We start from the raw sequence: 17173 nt of genomic DNA on the forward strand, positions 1-17173 counted from the left end.
CCAAGCTGGAGGCCTTCCCGGGGCTCCAGGCTGGAACTGCACAAGGGCCCCCCTGGCTGCATGCCAGTATTGACACAGGGCGGTGCCAGCCGGTCATGACCCCCTGGCACCCTGGTAAACAGACAGGCCAGCTCAGGGGTGGAGCAAGTCAGTGTGGACCAGCAGCGGGCAGAAGGGCAATAGTGAATTCAGCCTGGGGCTACAGCCACACTTACCGTCCTGGGCAATACCTTGGCCCCACAGGAGTGAAGGCGCTTCCAAAATGATAATGCATGGAAAATAAACCCTTTTGTGTATGGCCGCAGGGCCGAGTAGCCCCCCCCGCTGAAACCCACTAGTTAATCCGAATTACTGTTCCGGTACAGCGAGCTGTGAGAATGCAATCCGGCCCTTTGTGACTCAGACAAAGGGCTGGGCCCGTTGGCCATGGGCGCACTGCTTTGGAAATAAACAAGCTCGTCCTTTACGATGCAGCCGGAGCCTGCTGGCCTGGGACAGCTTTAGCACGCTGCATGACAGTGCAGACACGCCCCCCGCGCAGCTGTCATGGCTAGCAGAGGGAACAGCATCTAACTGCCAATTCCAGCTGCCCTTTGCCCTCTCGCCCTGCAGAGGGCTGGTCTCTCCCACAGACGCTACCAGCCAGGGAGGGTAAGCGCTTGGTACTGCTGTGTATCAACCCTTGACCGCTGCAGCCACCGGCAGGGGCTTGGGGAACCTCCACTGCAGGGTGGCGGAGATGGCCTCCAAGGGGCAGGATGGTGCAAGGGGAACCCACTAAAGGATGTTTTATCCACTAAACCCCTAATGCCACCTAGTGAAAAACACACATCAAGGAGAAGAGATCAAAGCAACTCCCATGGCTGGTTTGCATTGTCCCTTTGGAATCCAGCAGGGTAAACCCACCGCCCCCATAGTTAACACCCCCCCCCTGTCCATCCTTTCACAGCGACAGTCAAATCCTACCATGCCTAAAGCACCTTCGCAGTTAGCTCTTGCGTTAGTTAAGTCCCAGTGTAGATTCTGGCTTTGGACCCAAAGGGGGAAACCCAAAAATTCTCAAGCGGGCCCCGCGCTGTTGGGTACCCAGCCTGAGGCAGCCGGCACCTGCTGTTTAAAAGGGCTGACTTCCACAGGGAGTCTTAGACCCTCTGAAAACCAAGCCCAAGCTGTCTCAAGTCGGGCACCCCAAAATCACGAGCGACTCACCCAAGGCCACGGAGCATGGCAGTGGCAGAGTCAGGCCTCAAAGCCAGGAGTCTTGACGCCTACCCTCCTGCTCTAGCCTCTGCACCCAATCCCCTCTCCCCAGCCGATGTGACCGCTACTGCAGGAAACTGGGGCTAGCACCGCTTAGCACCGGCGAGTCGAGGGAAAACAGTCGCTTTTATTAGCAATGTATGCAAAGTGGGTAACAATCACACAGTACAAATCCCTTCCAAAGCACAGAGCTCCCTCCAGCCGGAGAGCCAACGAGCCCGTCCTCAGCTGGCGTAGAGCAGCACAGCACCGCCGCTTTCAAGGCACTACAAGTGCAACATACAGGATGGAGAGGGACGGGCCGTGTGTCACCAGGTCTAGCATCATGGCGCACCATGGCACGTGCCAAAGACAAGCGGCCCAGCTCACTGCTTGAAAAAGTCCGGTGCACAGGCCAGGCCAGACTCCCTGGGCCCCTTCTTGCAGGGGTTAGCAGGACGGGAAGGGAGGCAGCCTGCTCAGATCAGAGATTGGCAGGGGGTTCAGGGATAGGCCCTTGCCTGGGAGAGGGAATGATTCATGGCTGAGGCTTTAAAGGGAATTTGACATTTGGAAGAATACTGATTCACCCTGAGAGGAACGAAGGAGCTTTTCCCCCCAAAGGGAATTAGGAAAATTAGGGATCTAAATTAGCTGTTACTGCTCAAAAGAGAGATCTTGGAGCCATTGTGAATCATTGTCTGAAAACATCTGGTCAATGTGCAGCGGCAGTCAAAAAAGCTAAACAGGGTTAGGAACCATTAGGAAAGGGATCGATAAGAAGACAGAAAATCTCATAATATCACCATATAAATCCATGATACGGACACATCTTGAATACTGCCTGCAGTTCTGGTTGCCCCATTTCAAAAACGATATATTGGAATTTTGAAAAGAGAGAGAGGGGCAATAAAAATGACTAGGAGGATGGAACAGCTTCCCTAGGAAGAGAGGTTGAAGAGACGGACTTTTCAGCTTGGAAAAGAGACGACTAAGGAGGGATATGATAGAAGGAAGTGTTATTTACCCCTTCACATAATACAAGAACCAGGGGTCACCCAGTGAAATTAATAGGCAGCTGGTTTGAAGCAAACAAAAAGGAAATATTTCTTCACACAATGCACCGTCAACCTGTGGAACTCGTCGCCAGGGGATGTGGTGGAGGCCAAAAGTATAACTGGGTTCAAAAAGGAATTAGATCCATTCATGGAGGGTAGGTCCATCACCAGCAATTAGCCAAGATGGTCGGGGCGTAACCCCATGCTCTGGGTGCCTGTAGCCTCTGACTGGCAGAAGCTGGGACTGGATCACTCACTAACTGCCCTGTTCGGTTCATTCCCTCCGAAGCATCGGGCACTGGCCGCTGGTGGAAGACAGGGTCCTGGGCTGGATGGACCATTGGGCTGACCCAGGCTGGCTGTTCTGATTGATCAGTGTGGACGCGGGGGAGGGACTGAGCAGCTCCCTGGAGTCCTGGGGCGTGTTGGCAGGGGCCACAAGACCTTCCCACGCATCACCCTGCCAGCACCCCCAGTTCCAAACAGGAGCTCCCTGCTGTACCAGCCCTGGGCCCCGCTCCCAGCTCGGCCAGTGCCCTCAGCTGCAGCCGCCCCTCCCCCCGGTCCAGCCAAGGGGCTTCCCTGAGGCACACCTGTCAATGCACCCCACTTCAGGACTGCCCTGGGCTCCCCCTACATACAGCTTTGCTGATGCCTCCCCAAACCCAACCTGCAGCCCCCCTGGGATACCCCCTGGCCAGCTGCCCCATAATTCTAGCTTGCAGCCCCCCTGGCATGCCAGCCACAGGTGTGCCACTCCTGCCCCCCAGCTCTGCCTTTGGTTTACCCTGCACTGTGAAACACCCCTAAGCAAACTGGGCATAGGAAGGCATCACCCATCTCCCCCGCCGCCCGTGCCTTTTAACCCTGAACCGCAGCATGCAAAGGGCCTGGCCTAGGCCCATGAGTCTGAGCGCAGCACACAACCCCTGGCGCTTCCTCCCTGAGTTGGGGGCGGGATTAGCCCCTCGCCCACAGCCCTCCTGGCACAGTGGGAATCACATGGCTATTAAAAGTGCTCTGGCATTGCCCCCAGCGACCCCCTTGCTCTGCTCTGCAGCAGGGCCAAGCACAGCTGCCGGGGTCTGGATTAGCTTCCTCTCTGGTGGCGAGGGCACCCAGCCGTGCCCAGATCCGCCCATGGGGCATCTTTCCCTCCCTTTGGCACTTGCTGCTTGTCCAGGCACGTGGCACCCACATCCTACCAGGCTAAGGGGCAGCCACTCTGAGCCATGGAAGGGGGACAGCCAGGGCCCATGCGAGGTGGCAGCCTTGTCCCTAGAAAAATCACTGTGAAGGGCCCAGAGCTAAAGCTATCTCGGGGGGGGGGCTGCAGTTGGGCAGAGGGTGCTGGGAGCCCTACAAACTCCTGTCTCACAGTGCTGGGAAAGGGCCAGAAAAGCAGGGGCGGGCCCTGGGTACGTGATCAACGCTGCACAAGAGCCGGGAGAGGTTGGGGGCCATGGTTTGGTTCCCCGAGAGGATTGGAACCCTGTGTCCCCAGCAGAAGCCTCCTCGCCCGCCAGGCCATCCGCGCAGGGCAGCAGGTCAGTTCTCAAGGTTGGCTCTTCGCTCCTGTAGCTTCCGCGCGAGCTCCTCTGAGATGTCTATGGGGAGAGAGAAGGTGGGTACAGAACCCCTCCGGAGCTGGGACTAGAACCCAGGCATCCTGACTTGCCGTCATCAGCTCTAGCCACGAGACACCACCACCTACCAAAGCTGGGACCACAACCCAGGAGTCCTGGCTCCTAGACCCCTGCTCCGGCCACACAGTAACCAGCAGTGCTACACTCAACTGAAAGCCACGGGCAATGGGCCACAGGCAGCCCCGCCTCTTGTGCCAGGGGGCCCACTTACCTCCGCCCCACGACGTGGCCTGGCGGGAGGAGCTGCTACCATGTTTCCGTAGGTTGAGGGTGCTGCTGGGGCTTCTGGTAAACTGGCCTTTAGTGGCTGGGTATAGAGAGTGCAGAGCTGGTCATCAGAGCATGGGAGCCCACGTCCTCGCCTCCTGCCCCACCCCGCTCCACCTCCCAGGCCGGAGATCCTTCCCAGGACTCGGCACAGAGGGTAGCCTGGGATCTGCTTGCATGGGTAGCCCTTGGGGAATCCTGCAGTGCATTGTGGGGGATGGGAGGGGGCGGCGAACCTGGGCGCTACGCCTGATGCCCTGGGCAAGTCACGTCCCTTTTTTGTGTCTCAGTTTCCCCCCCTCTGTACCACGTGGCTGGTGATACCGAGGGTCTGTGTTTGTGGAGATCTACAGACAGGAAGTGCCGGAGGAGCACTCGGGGTTATTACCCACACTGCTGGAGGGAAGGTCTCACTTCAGACAGCTGTACGGGGCTCCTGGATGCCGGGGTCCCAACCCAACAGGGGCAAGTGAAAGTACCCTAGGGACTCGGGACAGCTCCCCCTTTATCTCCATCCCCCCACCCCCATCGGCTCCAGGCCCGCCCTCTACCGCGCCCTGCTCCCCACTGGCCTGGCCAAGAGGCAGAGGGAGATGGTGGCAGAATGGGCTTTGCAATGGGGTTGCTTAGTCCCCGAGGTGCGATGGCCAGCCCCAGAGGCAGCCCTGTGGGGCATTCTCTGCTCCTGCATGAGCCAGTGGGGCTGGGGGAGGGGGCAAGTCGAGCAGCTCCCAGGGCCTGAGCAGAGCCAGGTCAGGCCCCAAGCGACTGTGGGACAAACTGGGTTTATTCTGTTGGAACCTGCACCCCTCGCTGCCCCAGGGGCGTCCTCAGCGGCCGGCCGAGGGCTCGGGCACGAGCTCTGGCAAACTGACGGGAAAGGGGGGCGGTTAGAGCACAGAGGGTGGGGGGTGGAGAGCAGAGAGCCCTAGGGGGCCGGGGGCGGGCACCGAATCAGCTGGCAATGGCTGTACCTGGCTTGCCTGGCTCGCCGGTTGGTATAGGCAGCGCCTTGGTCTGGCCGCCCCCTCCCCAGATCACCTTCACGGCGCCCTCTGTGGTTGAAAACAAAAGGGAAGACGCTCGGTCCCCTGGCTCCTCCCAGCACATCCCCCCACCCTAACCCCCTAGAGCTTGTCCCTGCAGCCGGATGGGGAACCCACATCCGCCCCGGAGAGAGAGGCCAAGGAACACCCGGATCCAAGTCACTTCTGAGCACTCGGAGCGTTTGGAGCTGGAGTCAAACTGAGCCACCCAGGGCTATCCCTGAAAGCTGGGCTACGGGGTCAGCATCCTTGACCGGATGGGGGCCACCCAACTGGCTCCTCACCCTCATCTGCCCATCCCAACCCAGCCACCCGCCCTCCCTGTGCTGTGACATCCACCCAACTCCCAGTCCAGCAACCCATTCCAGTGGGAGTCGGGCAGCTAAAGACCTTGGAGGCTCTGGGGCTGGGCAGCTAGGATGCGGTTTCCAGCAGTCCTGGGTCACGTAGCATCGCGGCTCCCGTCCAGTCCCCAGCCAGGCTGCCACGTGTCGCCTCCTCCCGCAGGAGGCTGGGGAGGGGTCCAGAGGACCAGAACCCGGCTCAGCTGCAACCCGCCCTGAGCTGCATTGACACACTCTGAACCCTGGGGGATTGAGCCCCCCGCCCAGAGAAGACCCAGTTGGCAGCCCCCCCAGAATCGCTGATTGGCCCAGGCACGTGAGTTCAGCATGGAGGAAATTCCAGCCAGCAGCACCCAGCCTGTCGCTGCCACCACCAACCCCGCTCTCATTCCCTGCTTCCGGCTCCGACTCGGATTCCTGGCTTTCCCCCGGCTCCGCCCTGACGCCTGGTTTCCAGCTCCGTTCCCTAGCCTGACTCCCGCACCAACCACCCGGCCCTGTTTCTGCTCCAACCACTAGGCCTGACTCCTGGTCCTACCCGCTAGGCCAACTCACCCACGCCCTGGTTGTGCCAGCCCTTGCTGGTCCTTTCACCTCTCCCCTCATGTCCCTCCTCCCTTTTCACTGGGATTCCTCCCCCTTCGCCAATCACTGTCAGAGAGCGGCTCCTTCTCCTACACTAGCCGCCCGGGGACCAGTCTCCCAAGGTAGGTGTTGGGAGCACTAGACATGACCCATCCCACCTTGGCAGCCATGGGGGATGGACTGGAGGGTCCAAGAGCCTTTTGTCCCTGACCTGTGGGAGGCCACTTGGGACTCCAGGCAGAGCAGTGGATCTGACAGCCCCCTGCATCCCCAGTGGGACTGGCTCCATTCACCCTCCTCTGGGCTCCCAGGGCTGCTGTAACTCCCAGTTGTGTCGCTGGTCTGGGGCGGCAGATTCTGCATGTGGCCAGAGCATTTCCCTGCCCCTAGGGCAGCCATGGGGAAAAGGGGAGTGCAAAGCCCAGGTGTGTGGGGTGTGGAGGGGGACAGGGCCTGTAGCAATGTAGCCTCTTGTGGTGACACAGCATCTCCATTCTAAAAGGTCTCGCACAATCGCCCGTTTACTCACGGCTGGCTGGCTTCGGCTTTGTTCCCGTGATGGCTGCCACATCTGGAAAACACAATAGCATGAGAGAAGGGAAGGGAAGGGGGCACCTGAGCTGTGATCACAGACTGGGGTTTCCCCCGGAGACTTTTCTCCAGTACAAGGTCCCATTCCCGCTCCCCAGCGCCAGCCTGTCTCTCCTCGGGAGGGATCGTCTCCTTCCACGCGGCACCCGAGATTCCTCTGAATAACCGCACCAGACTCAGCGATGAGGCCGGTGTTATTTTATTCACCTGCCAGCAGGGGGAGCGCGATTTTACCCAGCTGTGCCAGCATAAGGATAGGAGCCAATCTCCCCAGATTTGGGGGCCCCGAGGCAGGGCAGACTCCAGCTCACCTTCGTCATTCACGTAGGCCTGTTCTTCATCCTCCTCCCTCTTCTCAAACACCGGGGTAGGGACAGGGGGCTTCGCCTGATGGTTTTTTCTGAAGTTGGGCGGAAGCATTGCATCCACTTTGGCACCGGCAGAAGAACCAGACAGGCAGAAGGTTAGGCAAGGGGCACTGGCACACCGGGGGGAAATACAGATCCTAAAATACAGGGCTCTGGGTGAGCCGCCCAGGCCAGGTCGGCGCACTCTGACTCAGCCTGTGGGGGGGAGGGGGCAGATTGTGGGGGATGCAATAGTGTGGGATGGGCACAGCGGACATGTCAAATGCAACATCCAAATGGTGCCAATAGACATCAGGGCACTGCTGTGGGGGGAAGCTTGCAGCGCTGGAGTCCCAGCTGGGAGGGGCGGGGCACTGCTGGGGGGGGAAGCTCGCAGCGCTGGAGTCCCAGCTGGCAGGGGCGGGGCACTGCTGTGGGGGGAAGCTCGCAGCTGCCCTGTGCCAGCTGGGAGGGGCGGGGCACTGCTGTGGGGGGAAGCTCGCAGCGCTGGAGTCCCAGCTGGCAGGGGCGGGGCACTGCTGTGGGGGGAAGCTCGCAGCTGCCCTGTGCCAGCTCTCCAGAGCTTTGTTGGGGCCGGGCCGTGGGAGGCGTGTGGGGCCCAGCATGCAGATTCTTCACAACCCAACAGCCCCGAGCCCTGGAGGAACAAGCCAGGTCCCCTGAGCTGCAGCCAGGAGCAGGCGCCTGGAGCAGGCTGGGCACATTCACCTCTGGGGGGCTTTGGGCAGGGGGGCATGGATGCTTCCCAGACGCTCTCTCCGTTCTCCTTATCGGTCTCCACATACTCTGCAAAACACACCAGAAAGAGAGGGGTCTGAGAGCTGGGGGGCTGGCCGGGTACGGGGGGGCTGGCCATGGGGGAGCATGGGGTTGGTGGGGAATGCTGGGTAGCCCTGTAAGGGCTGGGGGGGGGAGAAGGGACTGAGTGAAGAGGTGGCTGGGGGGGGGGGGGATATCCCCAGCGCTGGGAGGGGGACCCAGTGTCGGGGGGCAGCTCTGGGAAGGAAGGGGGCTGGCTGGGGAGGGCTACCTGGGCTTGGAAACAGGCAGCCAAGGGGACCGGACCCACCCTTTCAGCTGGACATGCAGCGCAGCACACGCCCGGCCCCGGCCCAGGCACGGAACCATGTCCATACACCCTCCAGGCACCAGCACTTCACACACCCACCCCCCCAGCAATCATGTCCTCCCCGCTCCCCACCCCATGTGCCCTCTCCCCCCCCCCCCGAGTCCAGGCACTCTCTCCCAGACACACACTGCCAATGCATGTGCCCCCCTGGGCCCACCCTGCCCAGCCCCCTTCACCCAGGCCCCCTTTCCCACCCACACTTAGCCGTCCAATGTACACGTATCCTCCCCCATGTGCACCCTTCCCCCCCACACACTCAGGTGCCCCTCCCCTCTAAGTATCTGCCACACCCCCATACTGGTGCCCGGCTCACCCACCCGTGCAAATCCAGCCCCCGTGCCCAGAATTCGCACCTGGAGCCCTCGAGGGGGGGAAACCCACCTAACTTCTCCGCGTAGTCCTCATCCAGGCTCAAAGGCACCAGGGTCTTCTTGGTGTTGTAGACGAAGTACTCCACCACGTCGGCCAGGGAGGGGCAGCGGTGCTGGGGAAGAGATCCTGTCAGCCTCACCTCTTGGCCACCCTCAGGCCCCTGACACTGAGAGGCTGCTCAGGGCTCCTGCTCCCAGCCTGCGGGTGGCGCTCCCGGCCTGCAGGGCTCTCGGCTCCTAGCTGACACCCCCAGTCACTGCTGGGAGGAGGCAAAGGCCCCAGAAGAGCCCGTGAGCCCCCGCCTCAGAGAGAACCTGGCCCGTTGGAGCGGGTCACACATCCAAGCCAGAACGCCGCCTCTGCCGGTGACAAGCGCAAGCCCACCATAATGCACTTACCTGTGCAATATCCCCAGGGGGAGATATTCCTGCCTGACCCCCAGCTGGCAGTCAGCCTGTGCCCTGCAGCATGAGGGTTGCCAGCCCCTGGTACTGTTATCCTAGCTGGTGTAACGGTCGAGGTTATTCTTAGTTCTACACCTGTGGCTTTGGGGGGGATCTTGACGAGCCATTTGCCACATCATTGGTTCATGAAATAGGGATGAATGGGGGAGCACAGCTGGGCACTGCTGCCCGGAACTGTTTAGCTGTGTGTGCATGTGTGTGTCCTAGGCCCTATAGAGCTTATGGTGATTCTCCTGTAGCATCAGTGATCAAGGCCTGGCTTCTATGCCTGCGCTTCCGGGAGCCATTTGATCCCCCTGGGGCCCAGACCAGGTCCCGGTCCCTGCATAAGGTGGGGACACAGAACTGGCCCTCTCACCGGCTGCTCGACGTCGATGACATATTGCTGTCCCATGCGGTTCACTCTGTAGTGCTTCACAACCGGGGTGCTGCAAGAGAAAGGCGGGGGGATTGCACAACCCAACCCTCACACCACTTGTGATCACAGCCCGTGTGCACGGGGATTCCCCCCTCAACATTAGTGCCAGGATTCACACTCCCAGCCCCATGTGCACTGGGGTCACCCCCTCTCTCTCACACACACACACACAGAAACACTAGTGCCAGGATTCACACTCCCAGCCTGTGCACACTGGGGTCACCCCCTCACACACACTAGTGACAGGATTCACACTCCCAGCCTGTGCACACTGGGGTCACCCCCTCACACACACTAGTGACAGGATTCACACTCCCAGCCTGTGCACACTGGGGTCACCCCCTCACACACACTAGTGACAGGATTCACACTCCCAGCCCCATGTGCACTACGGTCACACACACCCCCCACACCACACACACAAACACTAGTGCCAGGAGTCACACTCCCAGCCCCATGTGCACCCCCGCGTACACTAGTATCAGGCCTGCCCCCTTCCAGCCCCCGACCGCCCCCCGCCTCCTCACCTGTTCAGCATCTGACGCGTGGTCACCGAGATGCTCTTCCCGTCGCCCCCCGGCCGCAGCAGCATGTTGCCGCAGTCCGGGTTCCTCTCCAGCAGGACCTGGGCCTCTGTCCTGGAGACCTTGAAATAGCAGCTGGGAAAGGCAGGAGAAAGGACAGGACCCAGTTAACGCGCCAGCCCCTCCCGGCATGACCTGGGACTCAAACCCCCCCAGAGCCGCTGGCCCGTGGCCTCTGGGCTATTGCAGCTCTGAGCCCAAGCCAGCCAAGCCCCTTGCTGCTCAATTCCCCACCGTGGGCTGGCGCTAGCATGGGCAGCTCAGGTAACGCGGCCGGGCGGCTCTCCTGCCCCGGGCACAGACAGAGGGCAGGAGAGAACTGAACAACGAGGCCGTCGGATGGCACGGGCCGGGGCAGGGGGCTCGCTGCCGGGGGAAGCGCCAGGGGCTGGCCACTTGCAAGGCAGGATGGGGGCACACCAGACAGGCTGGACTGGTGGCCTGGCCCGACACGGGAGGGGGACGCCAGACAGGCAGGCTGGCACGACATGGCCGGATGCCAGATAAGCCGGACTACTGAGCGGTGCCAGTACAGCAGCTCCTCTGCGCCCCACCAGGCAGCGACCCGCCCGCGGCACCTGCCCACCACAGCCCTGGGTTCTCCCTCCGGCCCAGGCCCCGCTCACTCCGGCATCTGTTCCTCCAACAACTCATAGTCGAGAGAGCTCGCGGTGCAGCGCTGGCTCAGCTGGGCTTGTCGCTCCTGCTCCTTGGAGAGGGCTTCGGACATCATGTAGATGTGGCCGGGCAGCAACGTGAGGTTGGAGGGGACTTTCATCTGCAGGGACAGGGACGATACACAGTCTCCCCCGGCGACGTGCTGCGACCACAGCCTACAGACCAGACCGGGGCTTCCACCAACTCCTCCCTCTCGGGACCTCAGCGCTGCTCCCATCCCTGGCCCGGGGGGCCTCACGCCGGCCCTCTGTGCGGCCCACGAATCAGCCAGCAGGGGGTGCCAGCGCGGCTCCCACCTTCCTTCCCCTATCAGTCCCGCCGCAGCTCCAGAGCCCCGGACTCTGACCAGCAGGGGGCAGGCTCCCCGCGAAGGGCCTCCAGGGGCTGAATGCGACATGGGACGAGGGGGCTGGGAACCGCTGGGAGGGGAGCCCAGGGTGGGCTCAGAGCACCCGAGGGAAACCTGCCCTGACAGGGCTGTTGAGAAACACGGACTCAAGGCTGGACAAGGGCTCTAGGTCCCTCAAGGACGAGCTCTCGCCGCGCGGGATACCTGGGGGTGAGAGACGGAGGGCAGGGCTGTGTCCTGCGCGCGCAGGGTTGGGGGGAGGCGGGCACAGGTGAGTATCTAGGGCGGGCAGGGGCTGAGTGTGGGGAGGGCAGGAAGGACAGGAGCGAGCGTGGGGGGGGGCATACACGGGGTGAGCAACGGTGTGTGTAGGCTGGAGGCGTGGGGTGGGGTGGGTTGTGCGGGGCAGGGGTGAGCACCTGGGGGTACAAAGGCTGGGTCAGGCAGAGGGGGCCCGAGGGGAGGGGGGGTGAAGGGGGCGGATTTATCAGCCGGGTGCGTTACCTCCACCACGGTGAGGATGAAACCCTTCCACATCTCCCGAGCCTCCAGGCTCTCGGCCTGCAAGAGAAACGCACGTTACTGGGGTAAAACCCAGAGCGTGGGGGCGGGAGGAGGGAGGCAGAGGCAGAGGCCACGCAGGGCGAACGTACCTTTAACTTCACTTCCTGCCCCCTCAGCTTCAGGTTGAGCCCCATCCCGTCGTCGCTGGCCCTGGGGCCGCTCTGGAGGTAGCTGTCGCTCAGGGACACGAAGGTGTCCAGGTCGATCTTCTCCACGTACTGCGGAGGGCCAAGCACAGATCAGTGCGGGGGGAGGGGGGTCGGCCAGCCCCACTCTTGCAACCCAAAGCAGGGCCCTAGGTGCCCGCTAGGGAGCCCTGGCTGGCTGGCTTCCCCCCACCGCTTCTCCGGGATGGGGGTGTGTGAACACTTCTGGGTTGCTGGTTCAAATCCAGCCCTGCTCAGAAGCACGGCTGACAGGAGTCGGCTGGGTCTCTGTGGGCTGGTGCCCACGTCACCAAACCTGCCCCTGCCGTGGGCACCAATTGGCTCCCCAGCCACCAGGCCCATGGCCGCACAGGCTAAGCGAGCCGCTCGCCCTTAACGGCGGCTCTAGGGAACGGCCGTCCCCATGGGGGGGGAGAGGGGGAGAAGAGAGAGGGGATTCTTTCCCAGGTCAGAGGGATCGAGGCCCTCGCCACCCAGACAGCATGGCAGACCCCCAGCAAGCCGAGCCTCCCCAGGAGGGACGTCCCCCAGCCCGGGCTGGAGGCCACCAGGAGAGTTGAGATAAGAGGGCCTGATCCACAGAGGCGCTGAGCTCCCAGTGGCTGGGCACGTGAGGAGACAGAGCCCCCCTGAGGCTTTCCCAGGTTGGGCCGGGGAGTGCGCACAGCGGCTCCCCCGTGGGGCAGCTCCTGCATACCTGCACGTCTCGGCTGGCATTGTAGAAAAACAGCGTGAGTCCCCGCAGGCCTGTCCAGTACTTCTTATACCCCTGCAGGGACAGAGCAAAGGGGCATTGGAGGCTGGGACCGGAGGGGGCCAGCCAAGGGGAGGGTCTCCAGGGCAGTCGCCCAGGTGAGTGGCACAAACGCACCCGGCCTCCACAGTGAGGGAGGCAATAACGGCCTATTGAGCATGTGCTGTGCAAGTACCTGCCCCCCAACAATGCCCCAGCCCTGTGCTGAACCTGGCACGGCCAGGAACCAGCAGTGGAATGTTCCCGGGATCATAGGCGCCGATTCTGTGGGTGCTCCGGGGCTGGAGCACCCACGGGGGAAAATTGGTGGGTGCGGAGCACCCACTGGCAGCTCCCTGCCCCAGCTCACCTCTGCTCCGCCTCTGCCTCCTAGCCTCCCTCCCAGCGCTTGCAGCCGCAAAACAGCTGTTTTGTGCAGCACGCCTGGGCGGGAGGGAAGGGGGAGGAGGAGGATCGCAGCACGCTTGGGGAAGAGGCGGGGACGGGGATTATTTGGGGAGGGGTCCAATAGGGGCAGGGAGGGGGCGGAGCTAGGACAGGGTCAGGGGGGCGAGAGCACCCACCGGTGCCAACAAAAGTTGGCACCTGTGCCCGGGGTGTTATGTAGGGGGGATGGCGAATCAGTGCCCACCCCCTCTCCCTGCAGGCTGGTTCCATCTCTGCATGGTGGACCCTGCCCTGCCGGGGCAGCATCCCCGCGCCCGCCACGCCGGGGCAGAGGATTGGTCTCTGAGGGGGCTGCTTTGGCTTCCCTCAGCGGCTGAATGATGCGTTGTCGTGTGTTTTCTCCAGCCGCACGGGAGCCCCGGAACAGGGGCAGCCTGGTGGGGTCCCGTTGCCGCCACTGGGGGCGGAGCTAGGAGAAAGGGCCGATTCTCGGTGCAGGCTGATGCTGGCCTGGCCTGATGCGGCAGCCCCCCGCCCCAAGTCGGGATCAGCTGCCAAAGGCCCGTGGGGGAGAGCAGAGCCCAGACACAGGTCGGGAGGGCTCAGGAATCAAAGGCTCCGTTGTTCGCTGTTTGCCATCAACAGCAAAGTGTTGTGATCCAAAATAAAGGTTGTGCTGCCTCTTCCCCCGCTGCCCGCCCCCCCAACAGCTCTGCACTGGCCCCAGGCCAGCCGGGCTCCAAGGCGCCAAATTCACCCGTGGCAGTGGGCACGCTGAGGGCACGCACACGCCAAGATTCTGTCCCCTCGGGCCGTCAGAGTCACAGAAGGGTGCCGACATCTCACGCTCACCAGGGAGAGCAGCCCCACACGTAGGTGGGTACATGTCAAGGCCATGTGTACATCACATGTCAGCATCACATGAGTGCAGACATGTCACGGTCACACGAACCAAGGATGTCACACTCACATGTGGCTAAGCACAACTTCCACTTAAACCCGGGACTTCAATTCCCATTGTGTACAACAGCTAGAGGACAGGCCTGGGAGTCAGGAAATCTGGGTTTTGAACCTGGCTTTGCCACTGACCCACTGGGTGACCTTGGGCAAGTCGGATCGCTGCTCTGTGCCTCAGTTTCCCCATCTCTAATATGGAGCTAATGCTCCTCACCCACCTTTGTAAACCACCCTGAGATGTAGGGCTGGAAAGGACACGAGCAGTGTATAGTTCGAAGGTTATTCCTACGGGACACGTATAGGGTCAGTGCCCATCCCCATACTAATGGGACAATGCCGCTCTTCACAGCTCAGTCCCACACTCTGGGGGCCCAGAATTCTCCAGGCTTCTCAAGAGACCCCAGATCGTCTCAGCCATCCCGAGAGGAGGACACTGCCTGCTGAGATGTCCTTATCCAATGCCAGCAAGCTGGTGAAAGACACCATCCGGGGCAAACAGCCTAGCGTTGTGTCTGTCTCCTGACTGGAGGGGCGCCTCCCTTCCCATTCGGTTTATGGCGTGAATGTGATAACATCTGATCTGCATGCCAGAAACAGCTGCCCTCAGCAATCCAGGCGGCAGGAATGTTTAGGGGCCATAAATGCAACCAGGTTAATGAATGCAGCCCAGGCAAATGAGTTTAAACGTCCACGTATGTTTCAGTGGCGGATTGTCTGCAGTGTCCGGAAAGAGAATTGCCACCTCTCGGGCTGTCAGGTTGGCACCAAGGGCCTGATCCAGGGCCTGGCTACGTCAATCAGCGTCTCTAGGATCAGGCTTATACTTCATCCAACGACCATCAAAAAGAATGGCCCAGGCAAACCACGTGGTCGAAAGCGACAGGGAGCTCAGCTTTGGCAAGAGGAGGGTCTGCGATGGAACAGATGCCGGAGAGCACGGGGAGCCTTCACCAGGCAGACTAGACAAAGGCCTTCCACAGAACTGGAGGAAGTATCACCTGTCCACCACCCCACCCCACCCCCCGCCACTGGGCCCTGCGCTCCCTTGTGCGCACGTACTCCACGATTTCCCAGCCACGGCCGCTTGGATTACCCCAACACTGGGGCTAGGCTGCGGTGTCTAAGAGCCGGTCTTGGTGAGAAAGTCGCACTGGTTTAACTCAAAGGGTGAATTTAAACCGGGGCCAGGGGCTGCGTGGACGCCCCGAGTTCCGGCTAAACCAAGCAGATTTCGGTTTAGCGAAAGTCGATTAGAAACGGGCTTGAGCTAAACTGAAATAAGTGGGTTCATACTACCCAGTGCACTGGTTTAAATCCACACCTTAGATGAAAGCAGTGCAACTTTCTTGTCTAGACAAGCCCTTAGAAACAGGCTTAAGCCGGAAAAATCCAATCAGGATTTCAAGGACCCCAAAGCCTGAGGTTGTGCCTTAGCCTGTTAGGAAAATAGGGGCTGCCGGTAACATCTGGCTTTGCAAGTTTGCATTTGGCTTCTGCCCGTCTATCCTCTACACCTGAAAGTTAATTCCGATTAAGGTAGGAAGTGGATTTAAAGGGCAATCGTTACGCCGGAACAACAGCGCGCCTAGGCAAGCCTGATCCAGCCATGGCTGGCGTTTCTAGGAGGCCTGTCCCCATGGCACCTGTGCACCCAGGGCTTCGGGGGGAGGCACCTGGCAGATGGCCTTTTAAAGAGGGCTGACTTGGCTGCAAAGTTCAGCCCTGGCTCGTGGTTTAGAGTCCTGGAGAGCCTGGCCCTGGGCTTTGGGATCGGGGCCACTTCTCTCTATCTTCTTTCACCCCGAGCTGGCTCCCTGCCCGGATCGCTCCGTGCCAGGGCGCTGGGGTGGCAGAGCGTGCCAGGGCCCCGGGCGGGGGGAGACAACACCAGATGTTTCAAGGCCATGGCTCAGCCCCTGGCAATTCAGAGCCTGACCCTGCCCAAGCCCCGACCGACCCCAGCCGGGGGGGGGGCCCTACCTTGTCCTGGGGCCCCTTCTTCTCCAGGAAGCCCTCGTAGTAGTGGGGGGGCAGGCTGTGCTTGGGCTTGGCGCCCCGCAGCGCCGGGGGCAGCAGGGCCATTCCCCCCGGCTGGGGCCCGGGCCCGGGCCGGGCAGAGGGCGCAGGGGAGGCTCCCGCACGGAGCCCGGAGTCCCGGAGCAGGAAGCGCAGGAGAAAAATAAACCAGGCGTCGTGGGGGTTTTGCAGCCCGGGCCGGGCCCTCCCATGCGCGCACCTGATTGGGCCGCCCGGCTCCCTGCAGGTGAACGGGCCGGGGAGCGCCGGCAAGTCCCCGCCTCGGCCCTGGGAGCGGGCGCCGCGCCGCGCCCCTGCCCGGGGCTATTACAGGGGGGGCACACTGCTCCCCCGGCCTGGGAAAGCAGAGCCCCCCCATTGCTCCCCCTCCCCCTGGGAAAGCAGATTTCCCCCCACTTCTCCCCTACCCCCTGGCCTGGGAAAGCAGAGCCCCCCCCACTGCTCCCCCTCCCCCTGGGAAAGCAGATTTCCCCTCACTGCTCCCCCTCCCCTTGGCGTGGGAAAGCAGAGACCCCCACTTCTCCCCCCGGCCTGGGAAAGCAGAGGCCCCCCCACTGCTCCCCCTCCCTCTGGCCTGGGAAAGCAGAGCCCTGCCCCCCGCTCCCCCCGGCCTGGGAAAGCAGATTTCCACTCCCCACTGCTCCCCCTGGCCTGGGAGAGCAGAGCCCCTCACTGCCCCTCCACCTCCCCTTGGCCTGGGAAAGCAGAACCCCCCCCCCACACACACACTTCTCCCCCACCTCCCCTTGGCCTGGGAAAGCAGAACCCCCCACACACACACACTTCTCCCTCACCTCCCCTTGGCCTGGGAAAGCAGAACCCCCCCCACACACACACACTTCTCCCCCACCTCCCCTTGGCCTGGGAAAGCAGAACCCCACACAGCTCCCTCGTCCTCCTGGAACTGGTTTGGCCCGAGACTCCCCTCCTTCCGTCTGCTTGAACCAGCTGCCCAGCACCACTACCCGCTGCTCTGTGCACCACGCCGGGCACGCGGGAATCCGGCCCCCTGAACCAATGTCCCCCCACACACAAACCTGGGGAGCTGGAGTCAGGCCACCCCCCACCAGGGAGGTGATTTGCTTTGATCTGGTGATCTCCGTTTTCATGCAAGATCCGCCAAGCCGGCATTGGACTGAGCAGGGTTATTATTTGTCCTGTGGCCGCGT

General features: G+C 61.8%; 1 protein-coding gene across 1 annotated transcript; it reads right to left on the minus strand.

The window, feature by feature from the left end:
* Positions 1 to 1367: 1367 nt before the first annotated feature.
* On the minus strand, positions 1368 to 16152 carry STAP2 (signal transducing adaptor family member 2). The gene is made up of 14 exons (XM_054013463.1): positions 15948 to 16152; positions 12567 to 12638; positions 11792 to 11920; positions 11643 to 11699; positions 10738 to 10889; positions 10055 to 10186; positions 9468 to 9537; positions 8655 to 8757; positions 7853 to 7930; positions 7088 to 7204; positions 6715 to 6756; positions 5185 to 5265; positions 4155 to 4250; positions 1368 to 3904 (listed from the first exon to the last, which is right to left on the minus strand). Exons 1-14 carry the CDS (start codon positions 16047 to 16049, stop codon positions 3846 to 3848), a joined length of 1290 nt encoding a protein of 429 aa, XP_053869438.1. The 5' UTR covers positions 16050 to 16152; the 3' UTR covers positions 1368 to 3845.
* Between the last annotated feature and the right edge of the window lie 1021 nt (positions 16153 to 17173).

This window comes from Malaclemys terrapin, chromosome 24, assembly GCF_027887155.1.
Source record: "Malaclemys terrapin pileata isolate rMalTer1 chromosome 24, rMalTer1.hap1, whole genome shotgun sequence".
NCBI lineage: Eukaryota > Metazoa > Chordata > Testudines > Emydidae > Malaclemys > Malaclemys terrapin.

Excerpts from the sequence above, each read along its gene's own strand:
- STAP2 (XM_054013463.1), bottom strand. The coding sequence starts at position 16,049 with ATGGCCCTGCTGCCCCCGGCGCTGCGGGGCGCCAAGCCCAAGCACAGC. Across the intron at positions 11,921-12,566 it reads ATGCCAGCCGAGACGTGCAG|TACGTGGAGAAGATCGACCT; the intron begins GTATGCAGGAGC and ends GGCCCTCCGCAG. Across the intron at positions 9,538-10,054 it reads ACGCGTCAGATGCTGAACAG|CACCCCGGTTGTGAAGCACT; the intron begins GTGAGGAGGCGG and ends TTTCTCTTGCAG.